Source organism: Carettochelys insculpta, chromosome 1, assembly GCF_033958435.1.
Source record: "Carettochelys insculpta isolate YL-2023 chromosome 1, ASM3395843v1, whole genome shotgun sequence".
Lineage (NCBI taxonomy): Eukaryota > Metazoa > Chordata > Testudines > Carettochelyidae > Carettochelys > Carettochelys insculpta.
This window is the reverse complement of record NC_134137.1, coordinates 28,786,194-28,809,459: the sequence shown is the minus strand read 5'-3', so window position 1 is coordinate 28,809,459 and position 23,266 is coordinate 28,786,194. Positions and strand designations below refer to the sequence as shown.

At 42.9% G+C, this 23,266-nt stretch overlaps 1 protein-coding gene across 2 annotated transcripts in view; it reads left to right on the top strand.

Annotated features, from left to right (window-relative positions):
* NOX4 (NADPH oxidase 4) overlaps positions 1-23,266 on the top strand; it is a 172,568-nt gene that overhangs the window by 37,617 nt on the left and 111,685 nt on the right. For both annotated transcript variants that reach the window (XM_074981479.1, XM_074981473.1), the window contains exons 7-9: positions 9,609-9,681; positions 13,931-14,011; positions 21,868-22,087. In XM_074981479.1, coding sequence (XP_074837580.1) covers positions 9,609-9,681; positions 13,931-14,011; positions 21,868-22,087 — 374 coding nt within the window. The remainder of the gene's footprint in view (positions 1-9,608; positions 9,682-13,930; positions 14,012-21,867; positions 22,088-23,266) is intronic.

Below are 23,266 nucleotides of genomic sequence, written 5' to 3'. Positions count from 1 at the left end.
TGGTGGAGCCAGGGCAGCATGGCCCTTTCGGGGGGCTGAGCCAGGGCTGCGCAGGGTGGCGAGCAGGAGCTGGATGCAGGGGGGTGAACTGGGTGTGGTGGGGAGTGAGCTGGCGCTGGGGTTGCATGGAGGGATGTGAGCCAGAGCCAGGTGCGGTGGGGGGTGAGACAAGGCACGCGGGGGGTGGAGGGCGAGCCAGAGCCAGGGCCAGGGCCATATAGGGGGCAGGGGGGAGATCCAGAGCCACAGCCAGTCACGGGGGAGGTGATCCAGAACCAGGCTGTGGTGGTGGTGGGGAGGGGTGAGCTGGAGCAGGAGACACGTGGGGTGGGGTTTGAACTGGGGCCACGCGGCGGGGTTTGAACCAAGGCCATGTGGGATGGGGGAGTTGAGCCAGGGCTGCGGGAGCAGGATTTTGAGTTGTGCTTAACTTGCATTAATGCGAGTTAAGCACAGCTCAAAATTGTGCATTTTGAGGGTTAACTGTATATGTTTTCATTCCTACCCTCAGATATGCAGGCACAGTGCCCACAGAAAGTCAGTGGGATTTACCTCTGTGTCTCTAGCCTCATAGTTCGGATCATGGTGTTGCTAAGTGTTCTTAAAGTTCTTTCACTGTATACAGCTAGTAATGTACAAATGATTGGAGGGACCTGTCCTGCTCTTGTTCCAGTCAAAAACAAAACTTCCATTGGCTTCAGCAAGAGAAGGATGAGGCCTTTAGTTTTTGGAGAAGAAGATGGACCCATCAGAGCAGTGGTTTTCAACATATGGTCCATGGACCTCTGTGGGTCTGCAGACTATGTCTAAGGGGTCTGTGTGATGTTGTCGGTACCCTAAAACACTGATTTGTAATGTGTGGTTGATGGATCTCTGGGGAGTCTGCAGATTAGGCCTAAGATTACTTAAGGAGTCTGTACCTCCATTTGAAAATGAATAAAGGTTGAAAACCACTGCTGTAGAACCTCATCCTTTGATAGTGTATGTGCAAGCCATGCAAAAGAACTTCATCTTAGAAGGAAAAACGCTCATACTCAAGAATTTGGCAATAGACTGATGTGCAGTTATTGCAATCGACCTTGCAAATCCAATATTGGATAGATAAGCCATGAGAGAAGCTGCAGACTCAAACAGTTCCCATTTATCCTCACCGTCGCTGCTAACCACTGTCTCTCGAGACAAAAAGGGGCCATAGCGAACCTCATCTCATGGAGTAGCATTGATGGAGACTCCTCAACTGCTGTGAGTGGATGCAGAGCAGGCAGGCAGTCATTGTGGATGGCTGGTCCAGTTTATTGCTCCAACTTAATACAGGTCACTTAATAAAGCTCCTAGTATTTAGAAGAGGAGCAAAATCTCTGAAGGTGGCAAACTGAAGGGCTGGTGTGTAGCCTGAACCAGACTTTAGAGTCTTTTTGTTGTTACAGAACAACTGACCGACTTCATCTGCTTACTCATCCTTTATGGACAGCCCAGTCCTGCAAGGCTTAGCAGTTTCAAGATACCGAGGAACCTCAATTTCCTTGCCTGACTTCAGTGAACATGGATGGTTCAGTCTCTCAGAGGCAAGATTAACCCTAAACAGAGGCAAAACTTCTGCCTCACAGAGGCCACACGTCTACTAACAAGTTCTTTTGAAATATTCTTTGAAAGAAGGGTCTCTTTTGAAATATCCAGCGGAGCATCATGTTCCTTCAAAATTAAATCAAAAGAATGTGGCACTCCTTTAGGAAGCACACTTCCACTCCCATTTCAGGAAAAGTGCCTTCTTTTCAAAGATTCTTTCTAAAGAAAATGTGTAGATACTCCGCAAACTCTTTTTTTTTTTGCGAAAGAGCAGTCCTCATGGCACCCAATTTTTCACTCCCTGACGCATTCTTTCAAAAGAGTTCGGGGGAGAGGGTGCTATGTGGACACTCCTTTTGAAAGAGCAGATCACTCTTTTGGTCCGCTTTTTTTGTGTGTGGCCATACTCTTTCAAAGGAAGTTCTTTCGGGAGAGAGCTTTTGGAACGGCATCTTTCAAAGATTGCTGTGGTATAGGCATAGCCAGAGTGTCGGTAGAAAATAGTTCCTCCCTCCCACCCCAACCCACTCAAGATGGCTTCAGGGAGAATTGCAGTGTTTTGTAAAGAAAACTGTGAGCTAGTTGAGGCTGTGTGATACTGGTTTGGTAACCCTGATTAGCATATTTAGAAAACAGGAATGAAATATAATGGCTTGATAATGTGTTGTTCTGTTATCTGCAAACCAAATTAGAATAACTGTAATCGTTTGCCATTTTTCATCTTTGCATTCCAGACAAAATATTTACTTTCTCGGTCTGCTATTATATGAATTTGCCATTTATTACATCAAGCAGTTGAAGAGAGGAACCTGGGTTTGCTTATTCAGTAGTGAAGAGGGAGCTGCAGAACCCCGTGCAGCAGAGTGAGCAGTCTCTTCAGTGTTGCTGTTCTGCAGATGAGGCAGTGGAACATAGTAATTCTCAAACAGCGATTCTGCATAATATTAAAAGCAAATTTCTGGGGAAAAGAAATGCAGAGAGGTTGTCGCAGCTTGTTTGTGTAAGGATCGTTTTAACTTTAGAATGATGAATTTGCAACATGGGAGCAAGTAGCTACAGTGGTAAAAATAAATGAGTAGAGAGGTTTGAGCCACATGCACATGACAGAGACAGATTTGCTCCCATTAGAAAGTGGTTTCACTGGGCCTGTTGCAGGCACTCCTCATGCAGACACAAGTACCAGTGCCACTGAAGGGTTTGATTCTCCACTGCCTGTCACCTTGTGTGGCCACCTGTTCAGAGCAAAGTCAGAAAGCTGCTATTCAGAGCTGGTAGGAGTTGGTGCAAGACAGCACAGAATCAAGGAATGGTGTCCCTGGCCTCTGTTTGTCAGAGGCTGGAGATGGATGGCAGGAGACAAGTCACTTGATCATTGTCTTCAGTCCACCCTTTCTGGGGCACCTGGCACTGGCCAGTGTCAGCAGACGGAATGCTGGGCTGGATGGACCTTTGGTCTGACCCGGTAATGGCCATTCTTATGTTTTTACGTCCATCTTAAATATAAGTAAAACGAGCTATACCTGACCTAACTTTATTATTCTTTATTGTCGATAGGGCCTAGAATCCCCAGCCATTGACAAGTTTTCACGGTTCTAGGTGCTATACAAATACAGAACAGAAAGACTGTTTTTGCTCCAAGAAGCTGAAAGTCAGATTTGTTGGCTGATTTCTTGAAGGCAACACAGCAACAAATAGATTTGAGGAGGGGTTTGAAGGCACAGGATGATGACAGCTTTAGGAATTAATCCAGCGAGGACATTCCATGCTGAAGGGGCAACATATTGGGATGTGTGAAGATGCTCGTGGGAGAAACAGACGTTGAAGATTGCCATGACTAGAGTACACTCATCCCTTGCTACACAAGCACAGTTGGTTCCCAGCTTTCTGCTCGTGGGTGAAAACTCGTCACAGGGACACTAAATTACCATTAAAATACACATAAAAGTCTCTGGTTCCTAGTGCTCCTAACTCGGGGAAGGAGTGGCAGCAGGTGCTGCTGCTTTTGAAAGGTAAGTGAACCTTGGGTTTGGGGATTCATCATCATCATCATCAATAACCGTGGGCTCAGCGCCCATTGGTGTCTGATGCCTCTCTCACTATTGCCTTCCATCTTTCCCTATCCAGTGCAGAGTGGCTTAGTTTCTGTAGACGAGCTCCGCACCAATCTACTACATCATCTATCCATTCTCTGTGGGGTCTGCCTCTCCTACTCGAACTGTACATTATGCCGAATACCAGGGTCTTGATTTTTCATTTGTTGTTCATTCTGTAAATATGTCCAAATAGTTCTAGCTTCTGTTTTATAACCTTCTGCAGCAAGTTCTCTTTCGGCTGTATCTTCTTATATAATTCCTCATTGGTGACCTTCTGCATCCATCCGATTCTCAGAATCTTTTTATAACAACTCCTTTCGAACGCCAATATTCTTTTCGAATCTTTCGTTATCACCCATGTCTCACATCCGTACAACATGCTGCTGAATACACGTTTTCAAGATGCCCAGCTTCGTTCTTAAGCTAGTTGCTTTGCTTTTCCAGATCTTATCCATCGCCTTCAAACTCACTCTTGCTTTTGCTATTCTAGTTGCTGTTTCCTTCTTACAGTCGATATCATGTGTTGTGTTGCTCCCCAGATATGTGAACTTCTCTACATTTTCTAGTTCAATACCATCAACACTGATCTTCCTTCTTATTTCCTTATCTCCAAATACCATTGTTTTTGTTTTCTTGATGTTCATAATCAGTCTGTACTGCTTCCCTTCTTCGTTTAACACCTGCACCATTTTCACTAGCTTCTCCTCATCTTCCTCAATGATAACTGTATCATTCGCAAACCTCAAGTTGTTAATTCTTTTCCCGTGCACAGCTATCCCTTCTGCCTCTTCCTTGATCTTGTCCATCGCTCTCTCCAGATGTGTGATGAAGATACTTGGTGATATTGGATTTCCTTGTCTCGTACCTCTACTTGTTTTAAACCAACTTCCCAACTCCCCGCATGTTCTCCCCGCTGCCTCCGCATTATCATTGATATCTTTCAATAACCGTATCAATATGCTATCCACTCCGTATGACTCCAACACTGCCCAAGTCACTTTCTGATGTATACTGTCAAATGCCTTTTGAAAATCGATGAAGCAAGTGTATATGTTTTTTTCTTTCATTCAGCTTTCTCCGCTATGCATCTTAGTGCCAATATCTGCTGTATGGCACTTCTGTCTTTTCTGAACCCTGCTTGCTTGTTTGGTATATGTTCTTTTATCTTCGATCTTAATCTCTCAGTCAGTATCATCATCAGCACTTTACCTAGATGACTCATTAGGGCAATTGCTCTGTAGTTCTTGCACTCCGATATACTTCTTTTCTTGGGTGTTGTCACTAGCACAGATCTCGTCCATTCCTTAGGTGCCTACCCTTCTTTCCATGCTATGTTACGTAGTCAGTGTATTTCCTGAATCATGCTTTCTCTGCGGTATTTGATCATCTCTCCCATGATATTATCATTTCCAGGGCTGCTGTTCTTTAGTCGTTTTACTGCTCTTTCTACTTCCTCCTTTGAAATATCGTTTTCACCCTCAATGCTCGGGGGAGATACCTCTTTCAATTCTTCGATCAGTCTCTCTGAGACACTCGGGTCCAACTGTGCTTTGTATAGATCGGTGTAATATCTCATCCATCGCTGCACAATCTTCTCCCTGTTCATGAGCACTTCTTCGTTCTCATCTTTGATCGCCATCTGCTTCACTTGCCATTTCCTGTTAATATTCCTAATTGTTTTATACACCTGCCTGGTCTTACATTTGCCATAATACCTCTTGATATCTTTACATTGCTCCTCTAACCATTTCTCCTTATCCTTTCTGGCTGCTTTCCTTACCTCATTCCATTTCACCCTATATTGCTGTTCTGTCATCTCAGAAGCATTTCTTCTGATCTTCAATGCTCTTTTCTCTTGAACCAACTTCAGTGTCTTCTGGGTAATCCACTTCTTATTGATCTTTTCTTAAACTGGAACAGTCTGCTCAATTGCCTCTTCTATAGCGATGGCTATCCCTGCAACTCTCTTATCTAGGTCTTTTTCTGTGGCAATATTCTTAATCTTCTCTTCGAGCGCTTTTCTGTATGCATTCCCTGTTTCTTCCTCACATAGCCTCGCCACATCTCTTCTTTTCTTAAACTGTGTCTCACATTTTGAGTTTTATCTTGATGTTTGCGATCACTAGACTGTGGTCTGAGTCTATATCCACTCCTTGGAAAGTTCGGCACTGCTGTACTGATGTTATCCATCTTCTTATCAAAATCATATCTATCAAGTTCTTGGACTTCCCATCATTTGATCTGCTTTTCCACTTCCTACAGTCCTTTTGTTGGAATCTTGTGTTGCAGATCACTGTCTCATGCTCTGTAGCAAACTCTAACAGTTTCTCACCTCTTTTGTTTCTTTCTCCATGTCCAAACCTTCCCATGACTCTCCCCAAACCTTCATTATCTGTTCCAGCCTTTGTATTCCAATCTCCTCCAATGATCAACACATCTTTCTTCGGTATCTCCTCCACCGTCTTTGTCAAGTCTTTGTAGAATAGCCCAATCTCTTCCTCCATACTGTTGGACCTGGGTGCATACATCTGAATGACTGAGATGTTGAATGGTTTTGCTTCAAATCTTGCTGCTATCATTCTTGCACTTACCGGTTTGTATCCTAATAATGCTCTTCTAGCTATTTTGTTAAGAAAGAATCCAAGTCCTGCTTCATGCTTTGTTTAGTTTCCTGACCAAATGACCTCACAACCACATATCTATCCTGATCCTGTCCAACGCATCTCTGTCAGTCCAAGTATATTGCATTGGTATCTCTCCATCTCCTTCCAAAGCAGCTCTAATTTTCCAGTTGCCCATAGTGTCCGGACGTTCCATGTTCCATTGGATAGCATATATGTTAGGTGTAATTTTCTTTCAATAGCCAACCTATCGACCAACCCCGATCGCTCAATTGGCATAGCGGACCTTGTTTATCCATGTGACGTCCAAGCTGGCATCTTGTAACATTTAGTTTTACTGGCATCAGATTTCATTCGCATTGTTGTTTAACAGTCAGCGCATCAACGCACATCTGACCAACCCTCCTCCTTCATCCAGGCTTGGGATTGGCATGGAGCTCTCAGTGGCTTCATGGTGGAGTTGGTTTGGGGATTGGGGAGGGTTAAAGGCTGGGGGCAGTTTGGGGCCACGAGTGGGAAGGGAGGTTAAAACCTGATGACAGGTTGGGTCCGTGGGGTGGGCGGGGGGCGGGTGTTCAGGCTGCAGCTGTTTGGGGTCTGCAGGGCCAGAGGTGGGGTTAAGGCTGTGGCAGTTTAAGTGTGCGGGGCCGGTGGTGGGGGGGAAGGCTGCGGCAGTTTGGGTCTGCGGGGCTGATGGGAGGGTCAGTCTGCGGCGGGTTGGAGCCTCGGGGAAGTGGGGTAGGTGCATATTAGCAGGGGAAGTTCACTCGTCCTGTGAACAAAGGTAGGTATATGTGTCCCTCTTTTAAGCGAGTACTCGTAAGTAAAGTACTTGTTTAACGAGGGATGAGTGTACAAGGAAGTGTGTCTTTGCCTATGAAAGCTTATGCTCCAAAATATCTGTTAGTCTATAAGGTGCCACAGGACTTCTTTTATGTTCTCGAAGATACAGACATGCATGGCTACCTCTAATACTTGTACAAGGAATGTTGTTTGGTGGGGTGGGAACATAGGGTGAAAGGAAAAGAAGTATAAAATAAAAAGGTAGGGAGGACAGAGTTGGACAGAGTTCAGTATTAGGCTTTAAATGGTCAGAGTAGATGAGTATAACTTTTCCTAATACAGTTTTAAATCTATAAGTCTTTATGTTACTGTTCCAGGACTAACAGAGTTCAGAGTTTGTGGGTGAAAACAAGAATCTTAAATTTGATGCAGCAGGACCGGAGTGTGTGTCTGCAAGCATGCATGTGTTTGTGTGAATTTGAAGAGAGGGTTGACGTGGCTGGGTAGAAGGCTTAGGAGGTTAGTTTTAGCTGCTGTATTTTGATTGGACTGAAGGGGTAACGGGAGGAGTAGATCATAGAATCCCAGGCTGAAAGGGACCTCAGAAGGTCATTGAGTTCAGCCCCCTGCTCAAAGCAGGAACAACTTTAACTAGAACTTTGTCAAACTGGGACTTAAAAACCTCTAAAGATGGAGATTCCACCACTTCTGTAGGTTAAACATTCCAGTGCTTCACCACATTACTGGTGAAATAGTTTTTCACAATATCCAGCCTACACCTCCCACTCTGTAACTTCAGACCATTGCTGCTTGTTCTGCCATCTATTGTGATAGGGATATGGAGATATCTTCAGTCATGCATAGAAGGAAAATTACACTGAGAAGGACTAAATGAAGAGAAAGGAGACACATGATATTGCCATTCCCCTTGTTTTTTTAAGATCCAGGGTGAGATCCCGGACCCACTGAAGTCCATGGCAAAACTTCCATTGATCATGGACCCAGGATTCCACCCTAAGATTTTCAGAAGTGAGAAGTGATTTTGGGTGCCTCAAATTTTAGGCCCCTAACTTTGGGCACATTCATCTTGTGTTTTGCAGGTGGGTGCTTGGTATTTTCTAAAAATCAGCTCTCACTTGGGGCATTCAAACATTGGATGCTTAAAATCACTTGTCATTTCTGAAAATTTGGGCCTACACGTGTAAGCTTGATCCTGCCCCATTATAACTAATGGAAGCCTTACCTTTGACTTCAGTGGAAACGGGGGCCTGACAGAATTGCCAGGTCCCCAGGCAAGCAGGGGGGAAGGGAGGGTGGGTTTATGCTTTCAGAAGGGATAGGGTCTGAGGTGGAAAGGGCGGGGCTAGGCAGCCAATCTTCAGCACAACCTGTAGTGAGCTGCCAGGGCTCCCGCAGCAATTTAAAGGTCTGAGGCTGTGACTGCTGCTGCAGTAGTGGAAGCCAGCAGCTCTGGTCCTTGTAAATTGCCTGACCCTAGGGCAGATGCCACCTCTTTCTCTGCCTCCCCTGTCCGTGTGACTGAGTGGAAGCGGGATCTAGCTCTTAAATCATAATCTTGCAAAGATTTAGGCCTGTGCTTAACCCTACACATTGTGAGTTGTGCCAGTGGCTTCATGTCATATTGGGCATGTGGCTTTGCAGGCCTAAAGGATTTGCTTTCTTTGAGAAGTAAAATGTTCAGAGGTAACTCTTCTTGGCTTTTAAATATTTGCTCATTATATATCATTCTTAGGCCACAAACTTTGCAAATCAGATGCCAGTGTTAACTTAGGTAATTTAAAGTCATTGTCCTCTGGCTCTGGAATGCTGACTGCAGCTCATCCTCACAGGTTGTGTTCTGCAGTCAACAACTTCAAACATTCTACTCTGTCAGGAAGACTAATTGCAGCATTTTTCCCATTTCATGGTAAAATGGGACGTCAGATGATCTTAGCAACAGCTGCCATTACAATGGATGTGCTTCAAATTCTTTCTATGACCAATTTTTTAATTGTGCTGTTTGGAGAGCTTTGTACATTTAAAAAATCCATAACTCTCCACATTAAAACAGAAATGTTCCGCAAGTAATAGCTTTGAAAGGGATTTAAAAAGCTATTGTAGAATAAGTCTTCAGCACAAACAGAAAACCTGTGCTGTTAGAAAGCTACCTGCTGAGATCCAGCTGGCTCATGGTGCACTGCCAGCACCAGAAGAGGAGCCGACAGTAAAATGTGAGTTTCAGCTGTATCTGTATGTACCTGGAGTAATGCAAGGAAGAAAGCATAGTTTCCTTCTTGAGGTGAAGAATAATGGTGAAAATCTGGTTTGTACACAGTTCTCTGAAATCATGGTCAGTTTTGGCTCTTTGCTTCTTAGAAATAAATGAATTGGCTCTTAGAAGTAAATGAATTACGCAACTGAAATAAGTCATCTTGATCAGTGCATATTTTGTATTCCTAATACAGACCACTGCTATAAATGGCCATAATAGATGAGTGTAACTTTTCCTAATACAGTTTTAAATCTATATGTCTTTATGTTACAGTTCCGGGACTGACTGGGGTCCTTATGGTGTTAGTTTTATTCCTAATGTGTACAGCTTCTACATATGCTATCAGGTAAGACTTAATCTGGTTATTATGTTGCACGTCACAGTCTGAGGAATCATATTCTCGGGCAGATTAGAGGGAATGCAGAGCGAGCAATTCAGTGATATGTAACAGGTGTTCAAATAAATGGAAGGAAAATATCAAATATCTTATTCTGTTGGTTGCACTAATTTGTAGGAGAACTAGCCCAGAAGGTTTTGGAATCAAGATATGCACAATTGAAATGCAAACTTGTGATGTTTTCAAAGCATAGGTTTATGTAAGAGAAATGGTGTGCTTGGAATCCAGACAGTTTTACACTTCCCTCTCACTGTGTGAAAGAGCCACACTAACGACACACAAAACTGACTGGCTAGTGGAAACAGTGAAACTAATTCTGTTAGTCTATAAGGTGCCACAGGACCCTTGGTTGCTGTCAGTGAAACTAATTGTGCACACAGTGCTGTCAGATGCACAAAGTAGGTCTGCTAGAAAATTCAGAGGTTTATGTAGTTTCTCTTCAATCTTTCATGGGTCTTAGTTGAAACAATAAAATGATAAAATGTTTCAGATAGAAGTGTGCCATTTAAGTTGACTGTGTCTATTTAAGACTTTTGGGTTCGTACCTGTGTAATTGGACGCAGTAATTTTTGCTCGCAGCCTCAGGTGACATTAATAGAAATGATTGTCTAGATATGATAGCTGGGCTGGAGCAGCCGCCATCCATGGCTGCACCGAAGATGGGGAGAGAGATATGTTGGGAAGCAGGTAGGAGACTGGGGGACCAGCTGTTCTGGAGCAGCACTTCTGCTGCAGACAGTGGTTGATATGGATGAAGGAGCTCCAGCCCAGCTGGAGGAGCCCCTGTTCATAGCAGAGGGGCTGCTCAAGCTGCCCCCCTCACCTGTTTATTGGTAAGCCAAATAATGTAGCATTTAACTGGTTAACTAATTAAACAGGATTTTACATTCCTAGTCTAGAGAGAAAACAAACAGGGAACTGTAATCCCTTTTCAGCAGCGAGTCAGCTTGATTCTGCTTTAGGGCAGTGCATGTCAGATTGTTCAAACCTGCAGGATCAAGTATGGTGGCACACACAGCCTGAGTCTCCGATCCTGCAAACACTTGAGTACATGCATAATTTCTACTCGCACAGCAGTCCCTATTGAGTACTCACTTTAGTAGGTCAATGTTTTTGCTGGATCAAGAGTTCTGTTTTCAGGATTGGGGTTTTTATATCTTGATTCAGCAGGGTACTTACAGATGTGCCTATCTTTAAGCATGAGAGATCAGTACCAATTACGTCAGTTAGGCGTATATAAGTTACAGTGCTGAATCAGCATGTCTTAGTTAGGTACTATTATTATTACTATTATTTAGTAGACCCTGATTGAGAATGCAGTTGAGTATGTACTTAAGAACCAGTCCTGAACATGGATGCTTTTGTGAATCAGGACCTTAGTGAAGATTTGGCAGCTCCAGATGGAGCTACAGAAGCCCTGAATTTGAGCAGAATTAGAATGCAGTGCTGCTAACTCAGGATGTGCTCTTGCGATAATTGAGCAGGATGTAAGCTGTACTAAAGGCTTTGCCTCCAAAGCCAAACCCATTTCATAAAAGGTGGAAGTATCCCTTCATACTGATAAATCTCTACAAGGCTTTTCCCCGGGCAAAAGTCTTTTTTTTCTGAGACCGACAGGAATTAGAAAATAAAATCATAATTTGTTTAAATTAAAAATATAATAAATATGGGGAAGCCGTAAAAAAGATATGCAAATATTCTTCTATATAATGAACAGTTTTAAATTTTTCATATATTTTTAAATTTTATTATAGTAGTTTTCTGATCTCGTCAACAAGTCTTTCCTGCTTCCAAGATCTGTATATTTGTTTCAAAGCTGTGTACTAATCTCGCATTTTGACTACTGCAACCTCCTGCCCTTCAGTCTCCCCTACCTAAAACTACACTTTAATCTAAAACTCAGCCCAAGATCACCGTCTTCCCCCAGTGCTCCAACAATGCCTCGTCTTCTTGAGTAATTACACCGGTGTCTCTTCCTCTGTGGTGTAAGAATCAAGCTTCTTCTCTTCAGGCATTCCATGGCTCTGCAGCTACCTATCACGACTCAGCCCATGTCCCTCCTGAAAGCCAAACTTCTTCTTCATGTCCTCTCTACCTTCTGAAGACTCTTTACAATTTCCTTCATGCTGCCCATGTATGCAAAATAAATATAAGTAAAGGCTCTGTACGGATGTGAGGTGAAATGAATAGTCAGTTTCTGATGTATGAATTTTTGGGCAACACCACTTAAATGCACTTTTTGAAAAATCTTCATTTAAAAACACAAGTCTTGCAACACTGTAGCTCAACAGCAGCTTGCAAATCGACTCTCTGTTTTTCATTCCAGAGCCACTTTCTAGGAGAGTGGCAGAATTATCATAAAATATAATAAAACACAGAAAAGTGTTGACGCGATCCAGTCACATGTTAACGTTGTTAACAGGGCTTTTCCCATGAACTGAGTCACTAAGACTCTAGAAAGCCATTTATTTAGTGAAGCATTGAAGCTCCAAACTACCCATGCGCAAATTATCTTCTCAATCACATATAACAATAGGTATTCACTTTGTTATCCTATAAACCGCCATGCTTTCATTCCCTTCTAGTGCAATTCTATGCCCTCTCACATACCAAGGCCGATTTCCCAGCATGTGAATGAAATGCACAATTTGAACAGAGGTTTTGAAGGACTTAGATTTCTAGGAAAAATAATATTTTGATAAATGTGTATTTTGAACCACAGATAGAAAAGAAGAACTGAAAGTGTTATAAACAGAAAGCAAAAAAAATCTGATTTAGTTAAAAAAGAAATATTTATTTTTAGTCAGTGTGTGAGCAAATATAAGCTGCTTAGGTAAAAGGAGATGAAGTCTTTTTAGAGAGGGACATAATGTATGTTAGCAATGCCTTAATAGCTTAAGTTATATAGTCAGAGTTAAGATTGTATTTTGATTTTGTTTTTTGTTTTGTATTATGGGTGAGTGTAGTGGTTTGTATTGGAAGACTGTATAATGTGCTGCTATGTAGAGTTGGAATGTGCTGTATTATGTATTTCAGAAGATAGGTAGTTTATGGGCAAATATTTCCTTAACTGGTGAGTTCCTAGGGTTGTTTTTTTTTTAATGATGATTTCATTCAGGTAGAAAGGAATAAGGTTAGGAGATACTTCACAGAGTTTTTGTATGAGGAGAATTTCCTTAGTTTTTCAATTGTCAGTAGAAGGAAGTTCTCCTTCCCCTTTGCCCTACACTCTGCACTTCTGTGGCACTGCTTGTTATGGCAAATTACATCAACATGCTCCAGACTCCAGAACACCTTCTCTGTATGTCAGCTTAATTCCTGAAATATCATCATGCTGCCTTCTGTGTTGCCTCTTGCCTCAGTTCCCTGTGTGTGCACCCTGGCTACCTGTATCTTCTTCAGTTCTTCTCCCTTGACTCTGACTATGCCCCTCTGCACTGGTACCTGTTTCCCATTCCACCCGTTTGTACATACAATGCTTAATTCCTACTTTAAATGTTTAACACAATACGGATATGTCTATACTTACCAGGAGATTGACACACTCAGGATCAGTCTTCGATTTCGTGTGCCTATGGGGACACATGAAATTGAATTATCAGGGCTCGACAGACAGCTTGTGAACTCCTTCTTACGGCGAGGAGTAAGGGAGGTCTCCCGTTGACCACCCTCTGTGAGAAGGGCTAGATAAGTTGATCTTAGATACATTGATTTCAACTATGCAGTTGTCGTAGCTGGACTGTGTATCTCGGATTGACTTTCAGGTCTAGTGTAGACCTGTCCTAAATGTCTATAAGAGAATCAGGGCAAGATGTATGGCCTCAGAGAGCCAGCGTTGGTGGTAGGGCTGGGGATATAGATTTGATGCCAAGAAGCCATTATGACAGCATGGATGGTGAAGAATACTGCGTAGAGACCTTGAAAAACGAGCTAGTCTCCATATCTTATTACCCTGCATGTGCTCTTAGGCCCTCCTCTGCTCCTCTCCCTTCCACGTCTACCCTGTCCTTCTTTCCAATAATTCGATGTGAGCAAATGTACGTATATATATTTTTACAAATATGGACCACAACTGAAGTGAATTTTGACTTTTGTGTGTTGTCTGTTATTTTCACATAGGTACACAGAGCTGCTTGTTATTAGTAACATTGCATGTAATATCTGAGAATGGCATTAATTCCCAGTTTATTCTTTGCAGGCTTTCCGACTATGATGTTTTCTGGTACACACACAACCTTTTCTTTGTCTTCTATGTGCTGCTGATGGTGCACGTTTCTGGGTATGTAACAAAGTAAACAGTTCCTGTTCTTTAAGCACAATGAGGAAGGGAAGGCTCACTAGAAGGGAACTGAGGCGGGTAGCCAGGTGGTATCTTCCTGACATGACCTTGTGCTAGTTAGTATTTCACAGTGGCAGTTGCTCAGGTAAAACTTGTGTTGTGGTTGGAGCATTGTTTGGTACAATAGATGAGAACACTGTAAGGTCAAAACCTGAACCAACCCCTTCTCTTTGCCCATTCCACCAAGTTCTGGTGATAACTAAAATCAATGTTGTAGCTGTGCCCTCAGAACCACGCTGGCTGGCTGCTGGCAGTGGAGTGGAGTATGATCACCCTTTGTCTCTCCTTTCTCTCCACATCCCTGTTGCTGTAACCAAAAAAGATGTGGAGAAATTAGAGAGGGTCCAGAAAAGAGCGACAAGAATGATTAAAGGTCTAGAGAATGTGTCCTACGAAGAAAGGCTGAAAGAATTGGGCTTGTTCAGTTTGGAAAAGAGAAGATTGAGGGTAGACATGATAGCAGTTTTCAGGTGTCTAAAAGGGTGTCATGAGGAGGAGGGAGAAAACTTGTTCTTCTTGGCCTCTGAGGATAGAACAAGAGGCAATGGGCTTAAGCTGCAGCAAGGGAGGTTTAGGTTGGACATTAGGAAAAAGTTCCTAACTGTCAGGGTGGTCAAACAGAGGAATAAATTGCCTAGGGAGGTTATGGAATCTCCATCTCTGGAGATATTTAAGAACAGGTTAGATAGATGTCTGTCAGGGATGGTTTAGACTGTACTTGGTCCTGCCTTTGGGGCAGGGGGCTGGACTCGATGGCCTCTCGAGGTCCCTTCCAGTCCTAGTATTCTACGATTCTTTGGTTGATTCTATGAAAACAGCTATTCGTCCATTCCCAAGCATTGTAAACAACTATTCCATGGGTGTCAATGACCACATGTGTGTCATGAGCAGGGCTTGGGCTGCAGTTCTGGTAGACAGGGCTGGCATCCAGGTTCCTTTGTCATTGTTCAGAACTGGAATCAGAATCTAGGGCTGTGTCTACACAGTGAGATAAATTTGAATTTATTAATATTGATTTTGTAGCGCTAGCTTTTATAAATTTGAATATGACTATCCTCACCTCTCTGTGTGCTCCTCCAAGGTCAATTTATTGCTCCCACACTCAATTGGCATATATCGACTGTTTCAGCAGTGCATTGTGGGAATCTTTCCCACAGTTCCCTCATCCCCGTAGTATTCTGGGTATTTTCGCTAGTATTTGACATCATCTTCCCACATTTCATTGCCCTCATTCCCCTCCCGTGGTAAGCAAATGTCCATTTTTCCAGTCAGCGGGAAGTAAAAGTAGGGCATCCATAGAGATCGTCAAGTTAACATAAATCTGTCTTCAGTAACTGAATTATCAAGTATTTTATAAAAATTAGCAGGTGTGTGTCTTCTCAACTGGCCATCCACTGACTGTCCCGTCCTCCCTGGATTGTATCTGATCCCTGAAAATAATTCAGGGACAATGAAAAGCATGAAGAAAGAGGAAAAAGTAAACATTTGGAAAAAAGAGAGTTGCTGAGAGATGGGGTTTTGAAAAGAGTTGCTGAGAGAAGGGTTTTTGGGTTCCCAGTCCATTATACAGCTTCTGTGCACAATCTGTGTTCTTAAATGGACCTCCACCCACTCTTCCTGCGTGAAGGGGGTGCAAAGTTAGTGGAAAGAGGATAGAAGAGGCTAGGAAAAAAGTTCTTTGTCTTCCCTCTTCATTGCACAGAAATTGCCAACATGGTGGATGGCAGGAATGCCCCAAAAATCTGAGCCACCAGGGGAGACTTCCCCCAGGTGGCAGAAATGCCCTTAAAATCTGAAGCCGCCTAAGTTCCATTGTGGGTTACAGCAGGGGTGAGCAAGCTTTTAATGTCAGGCCCCACTTTTCATCCCTGCAGTTCGCGGGGCCTCCTCCCATCTAACATAATCCAAACTGATGGAAATTTAAGTTATGCTCATATGAGGGAAAAAAACCCTTTTGGCACGTGTAAGAAAATATGTATGCAGAATGTGAAAACTAGTAATCGGTATATGAATGTGAACACATATACATGAAAACATTAACACATTGCAGCATTTATAATGAGATGCATGAGCCTGAGACCTAGCAGCCGATCATGCTGTGCCCCCCTTCTGAAATTTCACCCCCCCCCCCGCAGGGGCCGGCCCCCCACTTTGCTCACCTCTGAGTTAGCTCCCTCTCTGTTACTATTCAACTCTTGAGTTAGAGTGTGAGTAACTGAGTAGGGGAGCAGGCAGCAGTAGTGTGGGTAGGGACCATTGCTAGGGACAGCATTAGGGTTATTTTTGTTGCCATGTTCATTCTGGGTTCTATTTAAATACTGCCCTATAGGACATTAGCAACTGGAAGGCTGTGGCCGCCCTACTCCCTCCTGTGGGACGGGACATGTTAATGAGCCCCTTTTCAGATGCTAATGAGGTGCTGCTGTGTATACGCAGCATCTCATTAGCATAATGGGGGCCGCATGCGCTTCAGTCTTAGCATGCATGGCTGCAATTATGCTAATGAGGCGCTGCATATTCATAGCAGCATCTTATTAGCATCTGCCAAAGTGGCCTATCAGCATGCCCCCTCCAAAAGGAGGGGTAGTGTGGACACAGCTGAGGAAAGACTTTCAGCGTGACTTCAAAGGAACTGAACTGCTAAGGAGCAAAGAAGTGGGCAGGGAGTCCCTGATGTGTGTGGGATGGCAGGTCATTCCTCAGAGGACAAGCCTCTTCCCACCAATGAAATGATATGGGGAAGATTCTGCAAGGAATTTTCTTAGGCTATCCCATGCCCTTTCCTCCCTGATCCTCTCTTGTGGGTATTTCCTTCTTCTGTTCTGTGTGTTGTTATACTGCCCTGCTCACTACAGTAACCAAGCACCTCCCAGTGGAGCCGTAAGTGAGAGGACTAACTTCTGTCATGTCTGGTTTGTTGTTTCTTTCATCCTCATCCCAGGGGTGAGAAGGGAGTAGCCTTAATAATTAATGCATTGGCTGTTGTGGTATGTTTTGCCGCAAATACATCAGTGACTTACGGTAGAGATGCCCAAATCTTTAAGTTGACTTTGGTATTAAGCCAACTATAACAAAAAGTCAGTAGGAAACATAAAACAGATATATTCACAACTTTACTCTACAAACATAAGGATTACTAAAACATTTGGAGCCAGCTCTTCCACTGGTACCAATTGGGCTAGCTCCCCTGAAGACAAAGGAGGTGTGCCAGTTTGCATCAGCTGAGGATCTGACCTTGGGGAGTAGCTACTCTTAGGACTTACCCTTCTCCTGAGGCAGAGGTTCAGAATCTTCTTCTTTTTGAGGCTCCCACAACATGTGATTAAAGGTCTGTGTCCCACCTATGCCACAGCAACCTTTTTTCTGCGTATCCAGTCAATTAGTAACATTGCAGGAAAGTTGCTTGGACTTTGGCTTCCACCAAGTGGTGCTCAGGCTTCAGCTTTCTGTCCGAGGCATCAGTGAGTCTAACACCAGCCTTGCTTTCTGATTTATTTTGGAGAATCCCCTGAAACTTGCTTGCGGTCCACAGTGGCCCTGAACCTCTGGTTGAGAACCTCTGTCCTAAAGGGTGAAGAATTGTTAAGATTCTACTGATATGTTGTCCTTGATCAGATTCAGAACTACAGGAGCAAAACGTACTCTGGGACTCCAGTAAGAGGATGCAGAGATAATCCTAACCTGCCCCCCCACCCCATAAACCTACATGATTGCAATTTACTCAGCTTCAGTAGGATTAAATGTTAAAAAAAAATGTATGTATTAAAGTTAAGCACATACTTAAGTGCTTTGCTGGAATGGTCTCTTCATGGAAGATACTTTGTGAAATACTGGCTGGTGATCTGAAACCTAGGACGTATTTGTAATTTTTATTGTCCTGGGTTTCAATTATATTATTCTTTGTCAAATAGTATTTGGAGGAAGGCCTAGATGTGGCTAATGTGGTCCTAATGGATTTATCAAACAGTGTATAGCTTTCCCAGTGTCTTTAGCTATGATAATAGATTTTATAGTTTTTCAAAGAATCGCTGCCTTTGGACAATGATTCCTGATGATTTGTTGCTTTTAGTAGATAATATCTTGTGTATTGGACATAACCTGTCAAAAAGGATAATGTTCAAAGAACAGGGTTAGTCTTTCATTTATATAATATGTTTGTGAATGTGTTGTAGTCTGATTGTTGAAGATTCCATTTGCAGTGGAAGCTGGGGCTAAATGAAAGCAAAAATTCTATTATTAAAATGAAATTTCTGTAAACCTTACATAACATGAGAGGTGACAAAATTGTATGTAATTATATATAAATTTTAAAGTGGGGGGAAGGAAGGCTTTGTCTGTACAGAGATGCAGACCATGTCTATGCTGCTGATTAAATTGGTACTGCTGTGGTTGATTCAGTGGTGTTGATTTTATTGGGTCTGGTGAGGACATGCAGACTTGACGGAGGAGCACTCTTCCTTGGCATCTGTATTCCACCTCTCCAAGAGATGGAAGCTGTGTCAGTGGGAGAACATCTCCTGTTAACGTTACCTGGTATAGATACCACTGTAACCATATGTAACGTTTGTAACTGAAGTAGCATAATTTAGGTCAGCTTACAGCCATCCCTTTGCCCATTCCCAGCTTCTGTCACATAACGACTAGGGGCAGCATCCCTGCCCATCCTTGCTAATAGTTTATTGATAGACCTATTTTCCATGTTCTCCAGTCCAATTCTTTTTTAAACCCTGTCATGGACGTGGCCTTCATAACGTTCTCTGTCAGAGTTGCATAGGTTGACTGTGCGCTAAAGGAAGAAATACTTCCTTTAGTTAATTTTAAACCTGCTGTTTGTTAATTCAATTTGGTGACCCCTAGCTTTTGTTTTCTAAGAGAGAGCAAATAGCATTTCCTGATTTACTTTCTATGCACAAGTTATGACTTTATAGGTTTCTAACATAAGCCCCTTATTTGTCTCCTTAATCAAGCTGAAAAGTCCCAGTTTTATTAATCTCCCTTCGTTTGGAAGTTGTTCCATATTCATAATGTTTTTTGTTGTGCTTTTATGAACCTTTTGCAGTTCCAATAGATTTTTTTTTTGAGATGGGGAGATCACATCTGCACACAACATTTAGGAATGTTGGGAATCACAGAATCATAGAATACTGGAACTGGAAGGAACCTCGAGAGGTCATCGAGTCCAGTCCCCTGCCCTCACAGCAGGACCAAACATCATCTAGTGCATCCCTGATAGATGTCTCTCTAGCCTACTCTTAAATGTCTCCGGTGATGGAGATTCCACAACCTCCCTAGGTAATTTATTCCAATGCTTAACCACCCTAGCTGTGTCTAAACTACATTCCCCTTTCAGAGAAGGAATGTACATGACGGCGATCGAAAATGCAAATGAAGCCCTAATTTACAAATCTCATGCTTTGTTTGCATAATCTCGCGTGATCACATTTCTGGAAGAGACTTTTCCAAAAGCAAAAACAGCCATGTAGACGGGGTTCCGTTGGGAAAAAGCCCTTGACTTTGATATCTGAGCAAGCAGAGAAAAGACATAGTGTGATTCCCAATGCATTGATGGGGTGAGTACCTAGTGCTGCTTTCTTATCTGTCTGAGGTGCTTTAATGTGACCTAGTTGCCGGCTGTCTGTAGAAGTGTGGAATGTTGTTACTAGACAGGCTGTCAAGGCTGCTAAGCTGTTAACAGCTGCTCAGTACCTGGTGCCCTTGGAGCCCCAGTACTATCAGCGCAGTTTGCTAATGCATCGAGCTCTGATGCTACTTACTCATGGAGACCCCAGGCATGGTTCGGTGACATGGTTGGTTTGGGGCTCAGCCAGGTTTATTGCCCTCAAGGCACAAACCCAATGGCTGCACAACTTGAACAAATACATTAACCCATGAGTGACCTATGGCAGGAGCCGTTCAGTCAGAAGTGGGAGTCTGCTATCCCCTTGACAACACAAAGCTGCGTCTACGCTGCAGCAGTCTTTCAAAAGAGCAGATCCACGCACAAAAACGTGGATCGAAAGATTGATCTGCTCTTTCTCTAGAGCGCCTTGACTCAACCCCCGCTCTTTTGAAAGAACAGGACAGGGATCAAAAAAGGAAGCACCACGAGGACTGCTTTTTTGAGATAAAGGGCCCGCGGAGCGTTTATGCATCCTTTTTTTTTGAAAGAAGGTTTCAAAAGGAGATGCTCTTCCTCATCTGGGAGTGGAAGAGGGTTTCTGAAAGAAGAGCTGCATTCTTTCGATTTTGGATCAAAAGAGCACATTTTGTGAGTGGACGTGCCGCGTGTTCTTTCCAAAAAGGGCCTGATGTTCCAACAGCACTTGCTAGTGTAGATGCGGCCAAAGGGCTAGGGTAAGGTAGCCTGACGTTTACAGGCTGAGCCAAATATGAGAGAAACAAGTTATGTATGGCCCTGCATGATTCATGAATCTGTGAATCCCTTTGTATATTGTTAATATGTGAGAAAAATAATCTCTATTACTCTATTAAACCATCTTCTCTTGTACTAGGGGTCATGTGTCAGTACTAATCTTCAAAAATATATTGGATTGATGTGTATATGTTAGTGCCTAGTTGCCAGCCACAATTTTGACGAGTTTATGAACCAAAAAATGAATTTGCTTTAATAAATTCCCTGACTTTGGTTCACAGCCTCTGGGTCAGATCTCAGGTCCTTTTCTAGGCCTAGTATTCAAGGTGCATTTTCTCTCTTTCTCTGTATGACACCTTTGATGGAGGCCTATAATGGATTCACTCTCTTCAAAAGTACCTCTTCCTGGCCAGACGTGGCACTGTGGCTTTCTTCCCATATGGCAGCCCCTGCCAATAGTCAATCCATGGCTGTGAGGGTGTCTCTTTCCATAATTCACAGTGCTCCATTTTGGCGATTTGGTCCTCCAGCTACATCACTATATAATCCCCTGTTGCAGAGTCTCAGAGTCTCACTGGACCAGATGTCTGAGTGGCATCTCCAACATCTCTGTGCCATTTCCCAATGACAGGTGGGGAACTCATGTCCCTTCCCTTTCTGTGTTTCCTTGGGTTTTTTCTACTCAGGCTTCTCAGACTTTCATTTCCCCACAACTGACTACAGATGCTTTCCTTGTGGCTTCCTGCTACTAATCACTTCCTCTCTTTCTATTCCTTACCCAGCTTCTCTCTCAGCTGAGCATCAGCAGCCATTAGTATTTATAAATCCCTGACCCTCCCTTCTGGTGCAACTATGAAGATGAGTTGGCCCTTTGGGGGGCCTAATGAAATGCATCAGTGTGTGGCGAGCAACCTGTCGTAATACTTTTTTCATCTGACAAGTGGATTTTCAAAAGCACAAGGTTGTTCACATATAGTACTGTCATGTGCAAACATGAAATTCACTGTATGATGGAAGTGCTCCCTGCAGTTTATAAGTTTGTCGTATTGTTAGGCCACTTATGCTTATGACTGCATTGAAATGAGGGCTGGTGTAACACACCTATTGTGGTTAGAAATAGCATTGGGGTGATTGAAGTACAAATGCGACTATTTAATTTCTCTCTGAGACCTCCATAATTTCTCTTATCACCAAATAGTATCAGGCATGCAAGGTGGGCTGCCTCTCCACTCTAGTGACAAAGGATTATGTTGTTGTAAAACTTCAAATTAATTCAGATTCCTTCAGATAAAACAAAGTAAAAATGCTTGTGGAATTTCAGCGTTTGATCAGCTTTGTGACAGTGTATAATATCCCGTACAAATTGAGAGAAGTCGATTGATTTTGATCAGTGCTTCAGTGTCTTTTTTTTTGTTTTCTATAGAGGAGTGCTTAAGTACCAGATTAACCTAGAGGAACACCCTCCTGGCTGCCTTCATCCTAACACATCTCTCCACGAGGATAGACCAGGGACAGGGATTTTTGAAGAGCCTTTTCCTGAATATACTCCTGAGCCTTTCCCAGCACAACCTGAACCATTTGTACAAAATAACTTTGTGAAAATTTGCACAGCCGAACCCAGGTTCCAGTCACACTTCCCAGAGGTTTGTATCATCCAACCTTTCATGTTTTGTAGGCAATGTCAAGACTTTCACTTAGTCACAACCACTAATTACTCTGGACCCCATGTTTTCATAATGGAAAACAGTATTAAACCTTTTCAGGCATCCATAGATTTGGTAGCATAAAGCAATCTGTATAAAATTCATGGAGCACCATCCAGGGTGGTGAACAGTGGGGACAAAATTAGGGACATTTAATAAGCTTTGTAATATTTTAGCTTAATTCAAACACCTAAACTCCACTTGTTCTGATTTTAACCATATACACATATGTTTGATTACTGGCTTCCTCTCCGTTACTATTCCACATTATTTTAGTGTAATTGTTATCAAAATATAGCTTTGACTTTGTAGCAGAACCTGGATAATCTAGCATAGCTATAGATTATTGTTATTGCTTTTGTTTATATTACAGTAGAGCCTAAAGTCCCACGTCAGCATTGGAGCCCCATTGTACTAACCACTGTGCCAAATGTAAGAAGAAACAGTTCTCATGGAAAATTTTACAGATGAAGACCATAAGCTTGCAACGAATTGCAAGAAAACTCTTTTGTAGAGCATTACTGAAGTCAGTGGGTTTTTGTGTGCGTGCAAAGTTTCATCAGCACTGAGTTCTTTGCTGAATCAGGGCTCAACTGAAGACAAAACACCATGAGAGGCTGTAACACACAGTGGGAAGTAATGGGAGTATTGTTAGAAATTAAAGCAATCTGTCTGTACTGGCCACTAACCTAACCACTGTCACTTGACAAGTGATATATTGTTGGACTCATGTAGTTATACATATGTATCTTGTAGAGACCTTGGAAGGTCATTGAGTCCAGTCTGCTGCACTCACAGCAGGACCTATCACCATCCCTGATATATATATATTTTTTAAATCTAACCTGCTTCAGAGCCTTGAAAGGCCCCCTCAAGGATTGAATTCACAACTCTGGGATTACAAGACCAATGCTCTAACCACTGATCTATCCCTCACCCTTAAGTAGAGATTTGGTGGAGAGGGCAGTGCTTGACAGACTAGTTAAGGAGAGTAAGCCATGCAAAAAGGGGCTCAGGGGAAGTGTTGTATAGGAAGTGAAACCAGACAATCACAGTGGTCTCTTCTGGCCTTGGAATATACAAAATGCCCCTTTTTGCAAGGACCACCCTTCCACCATG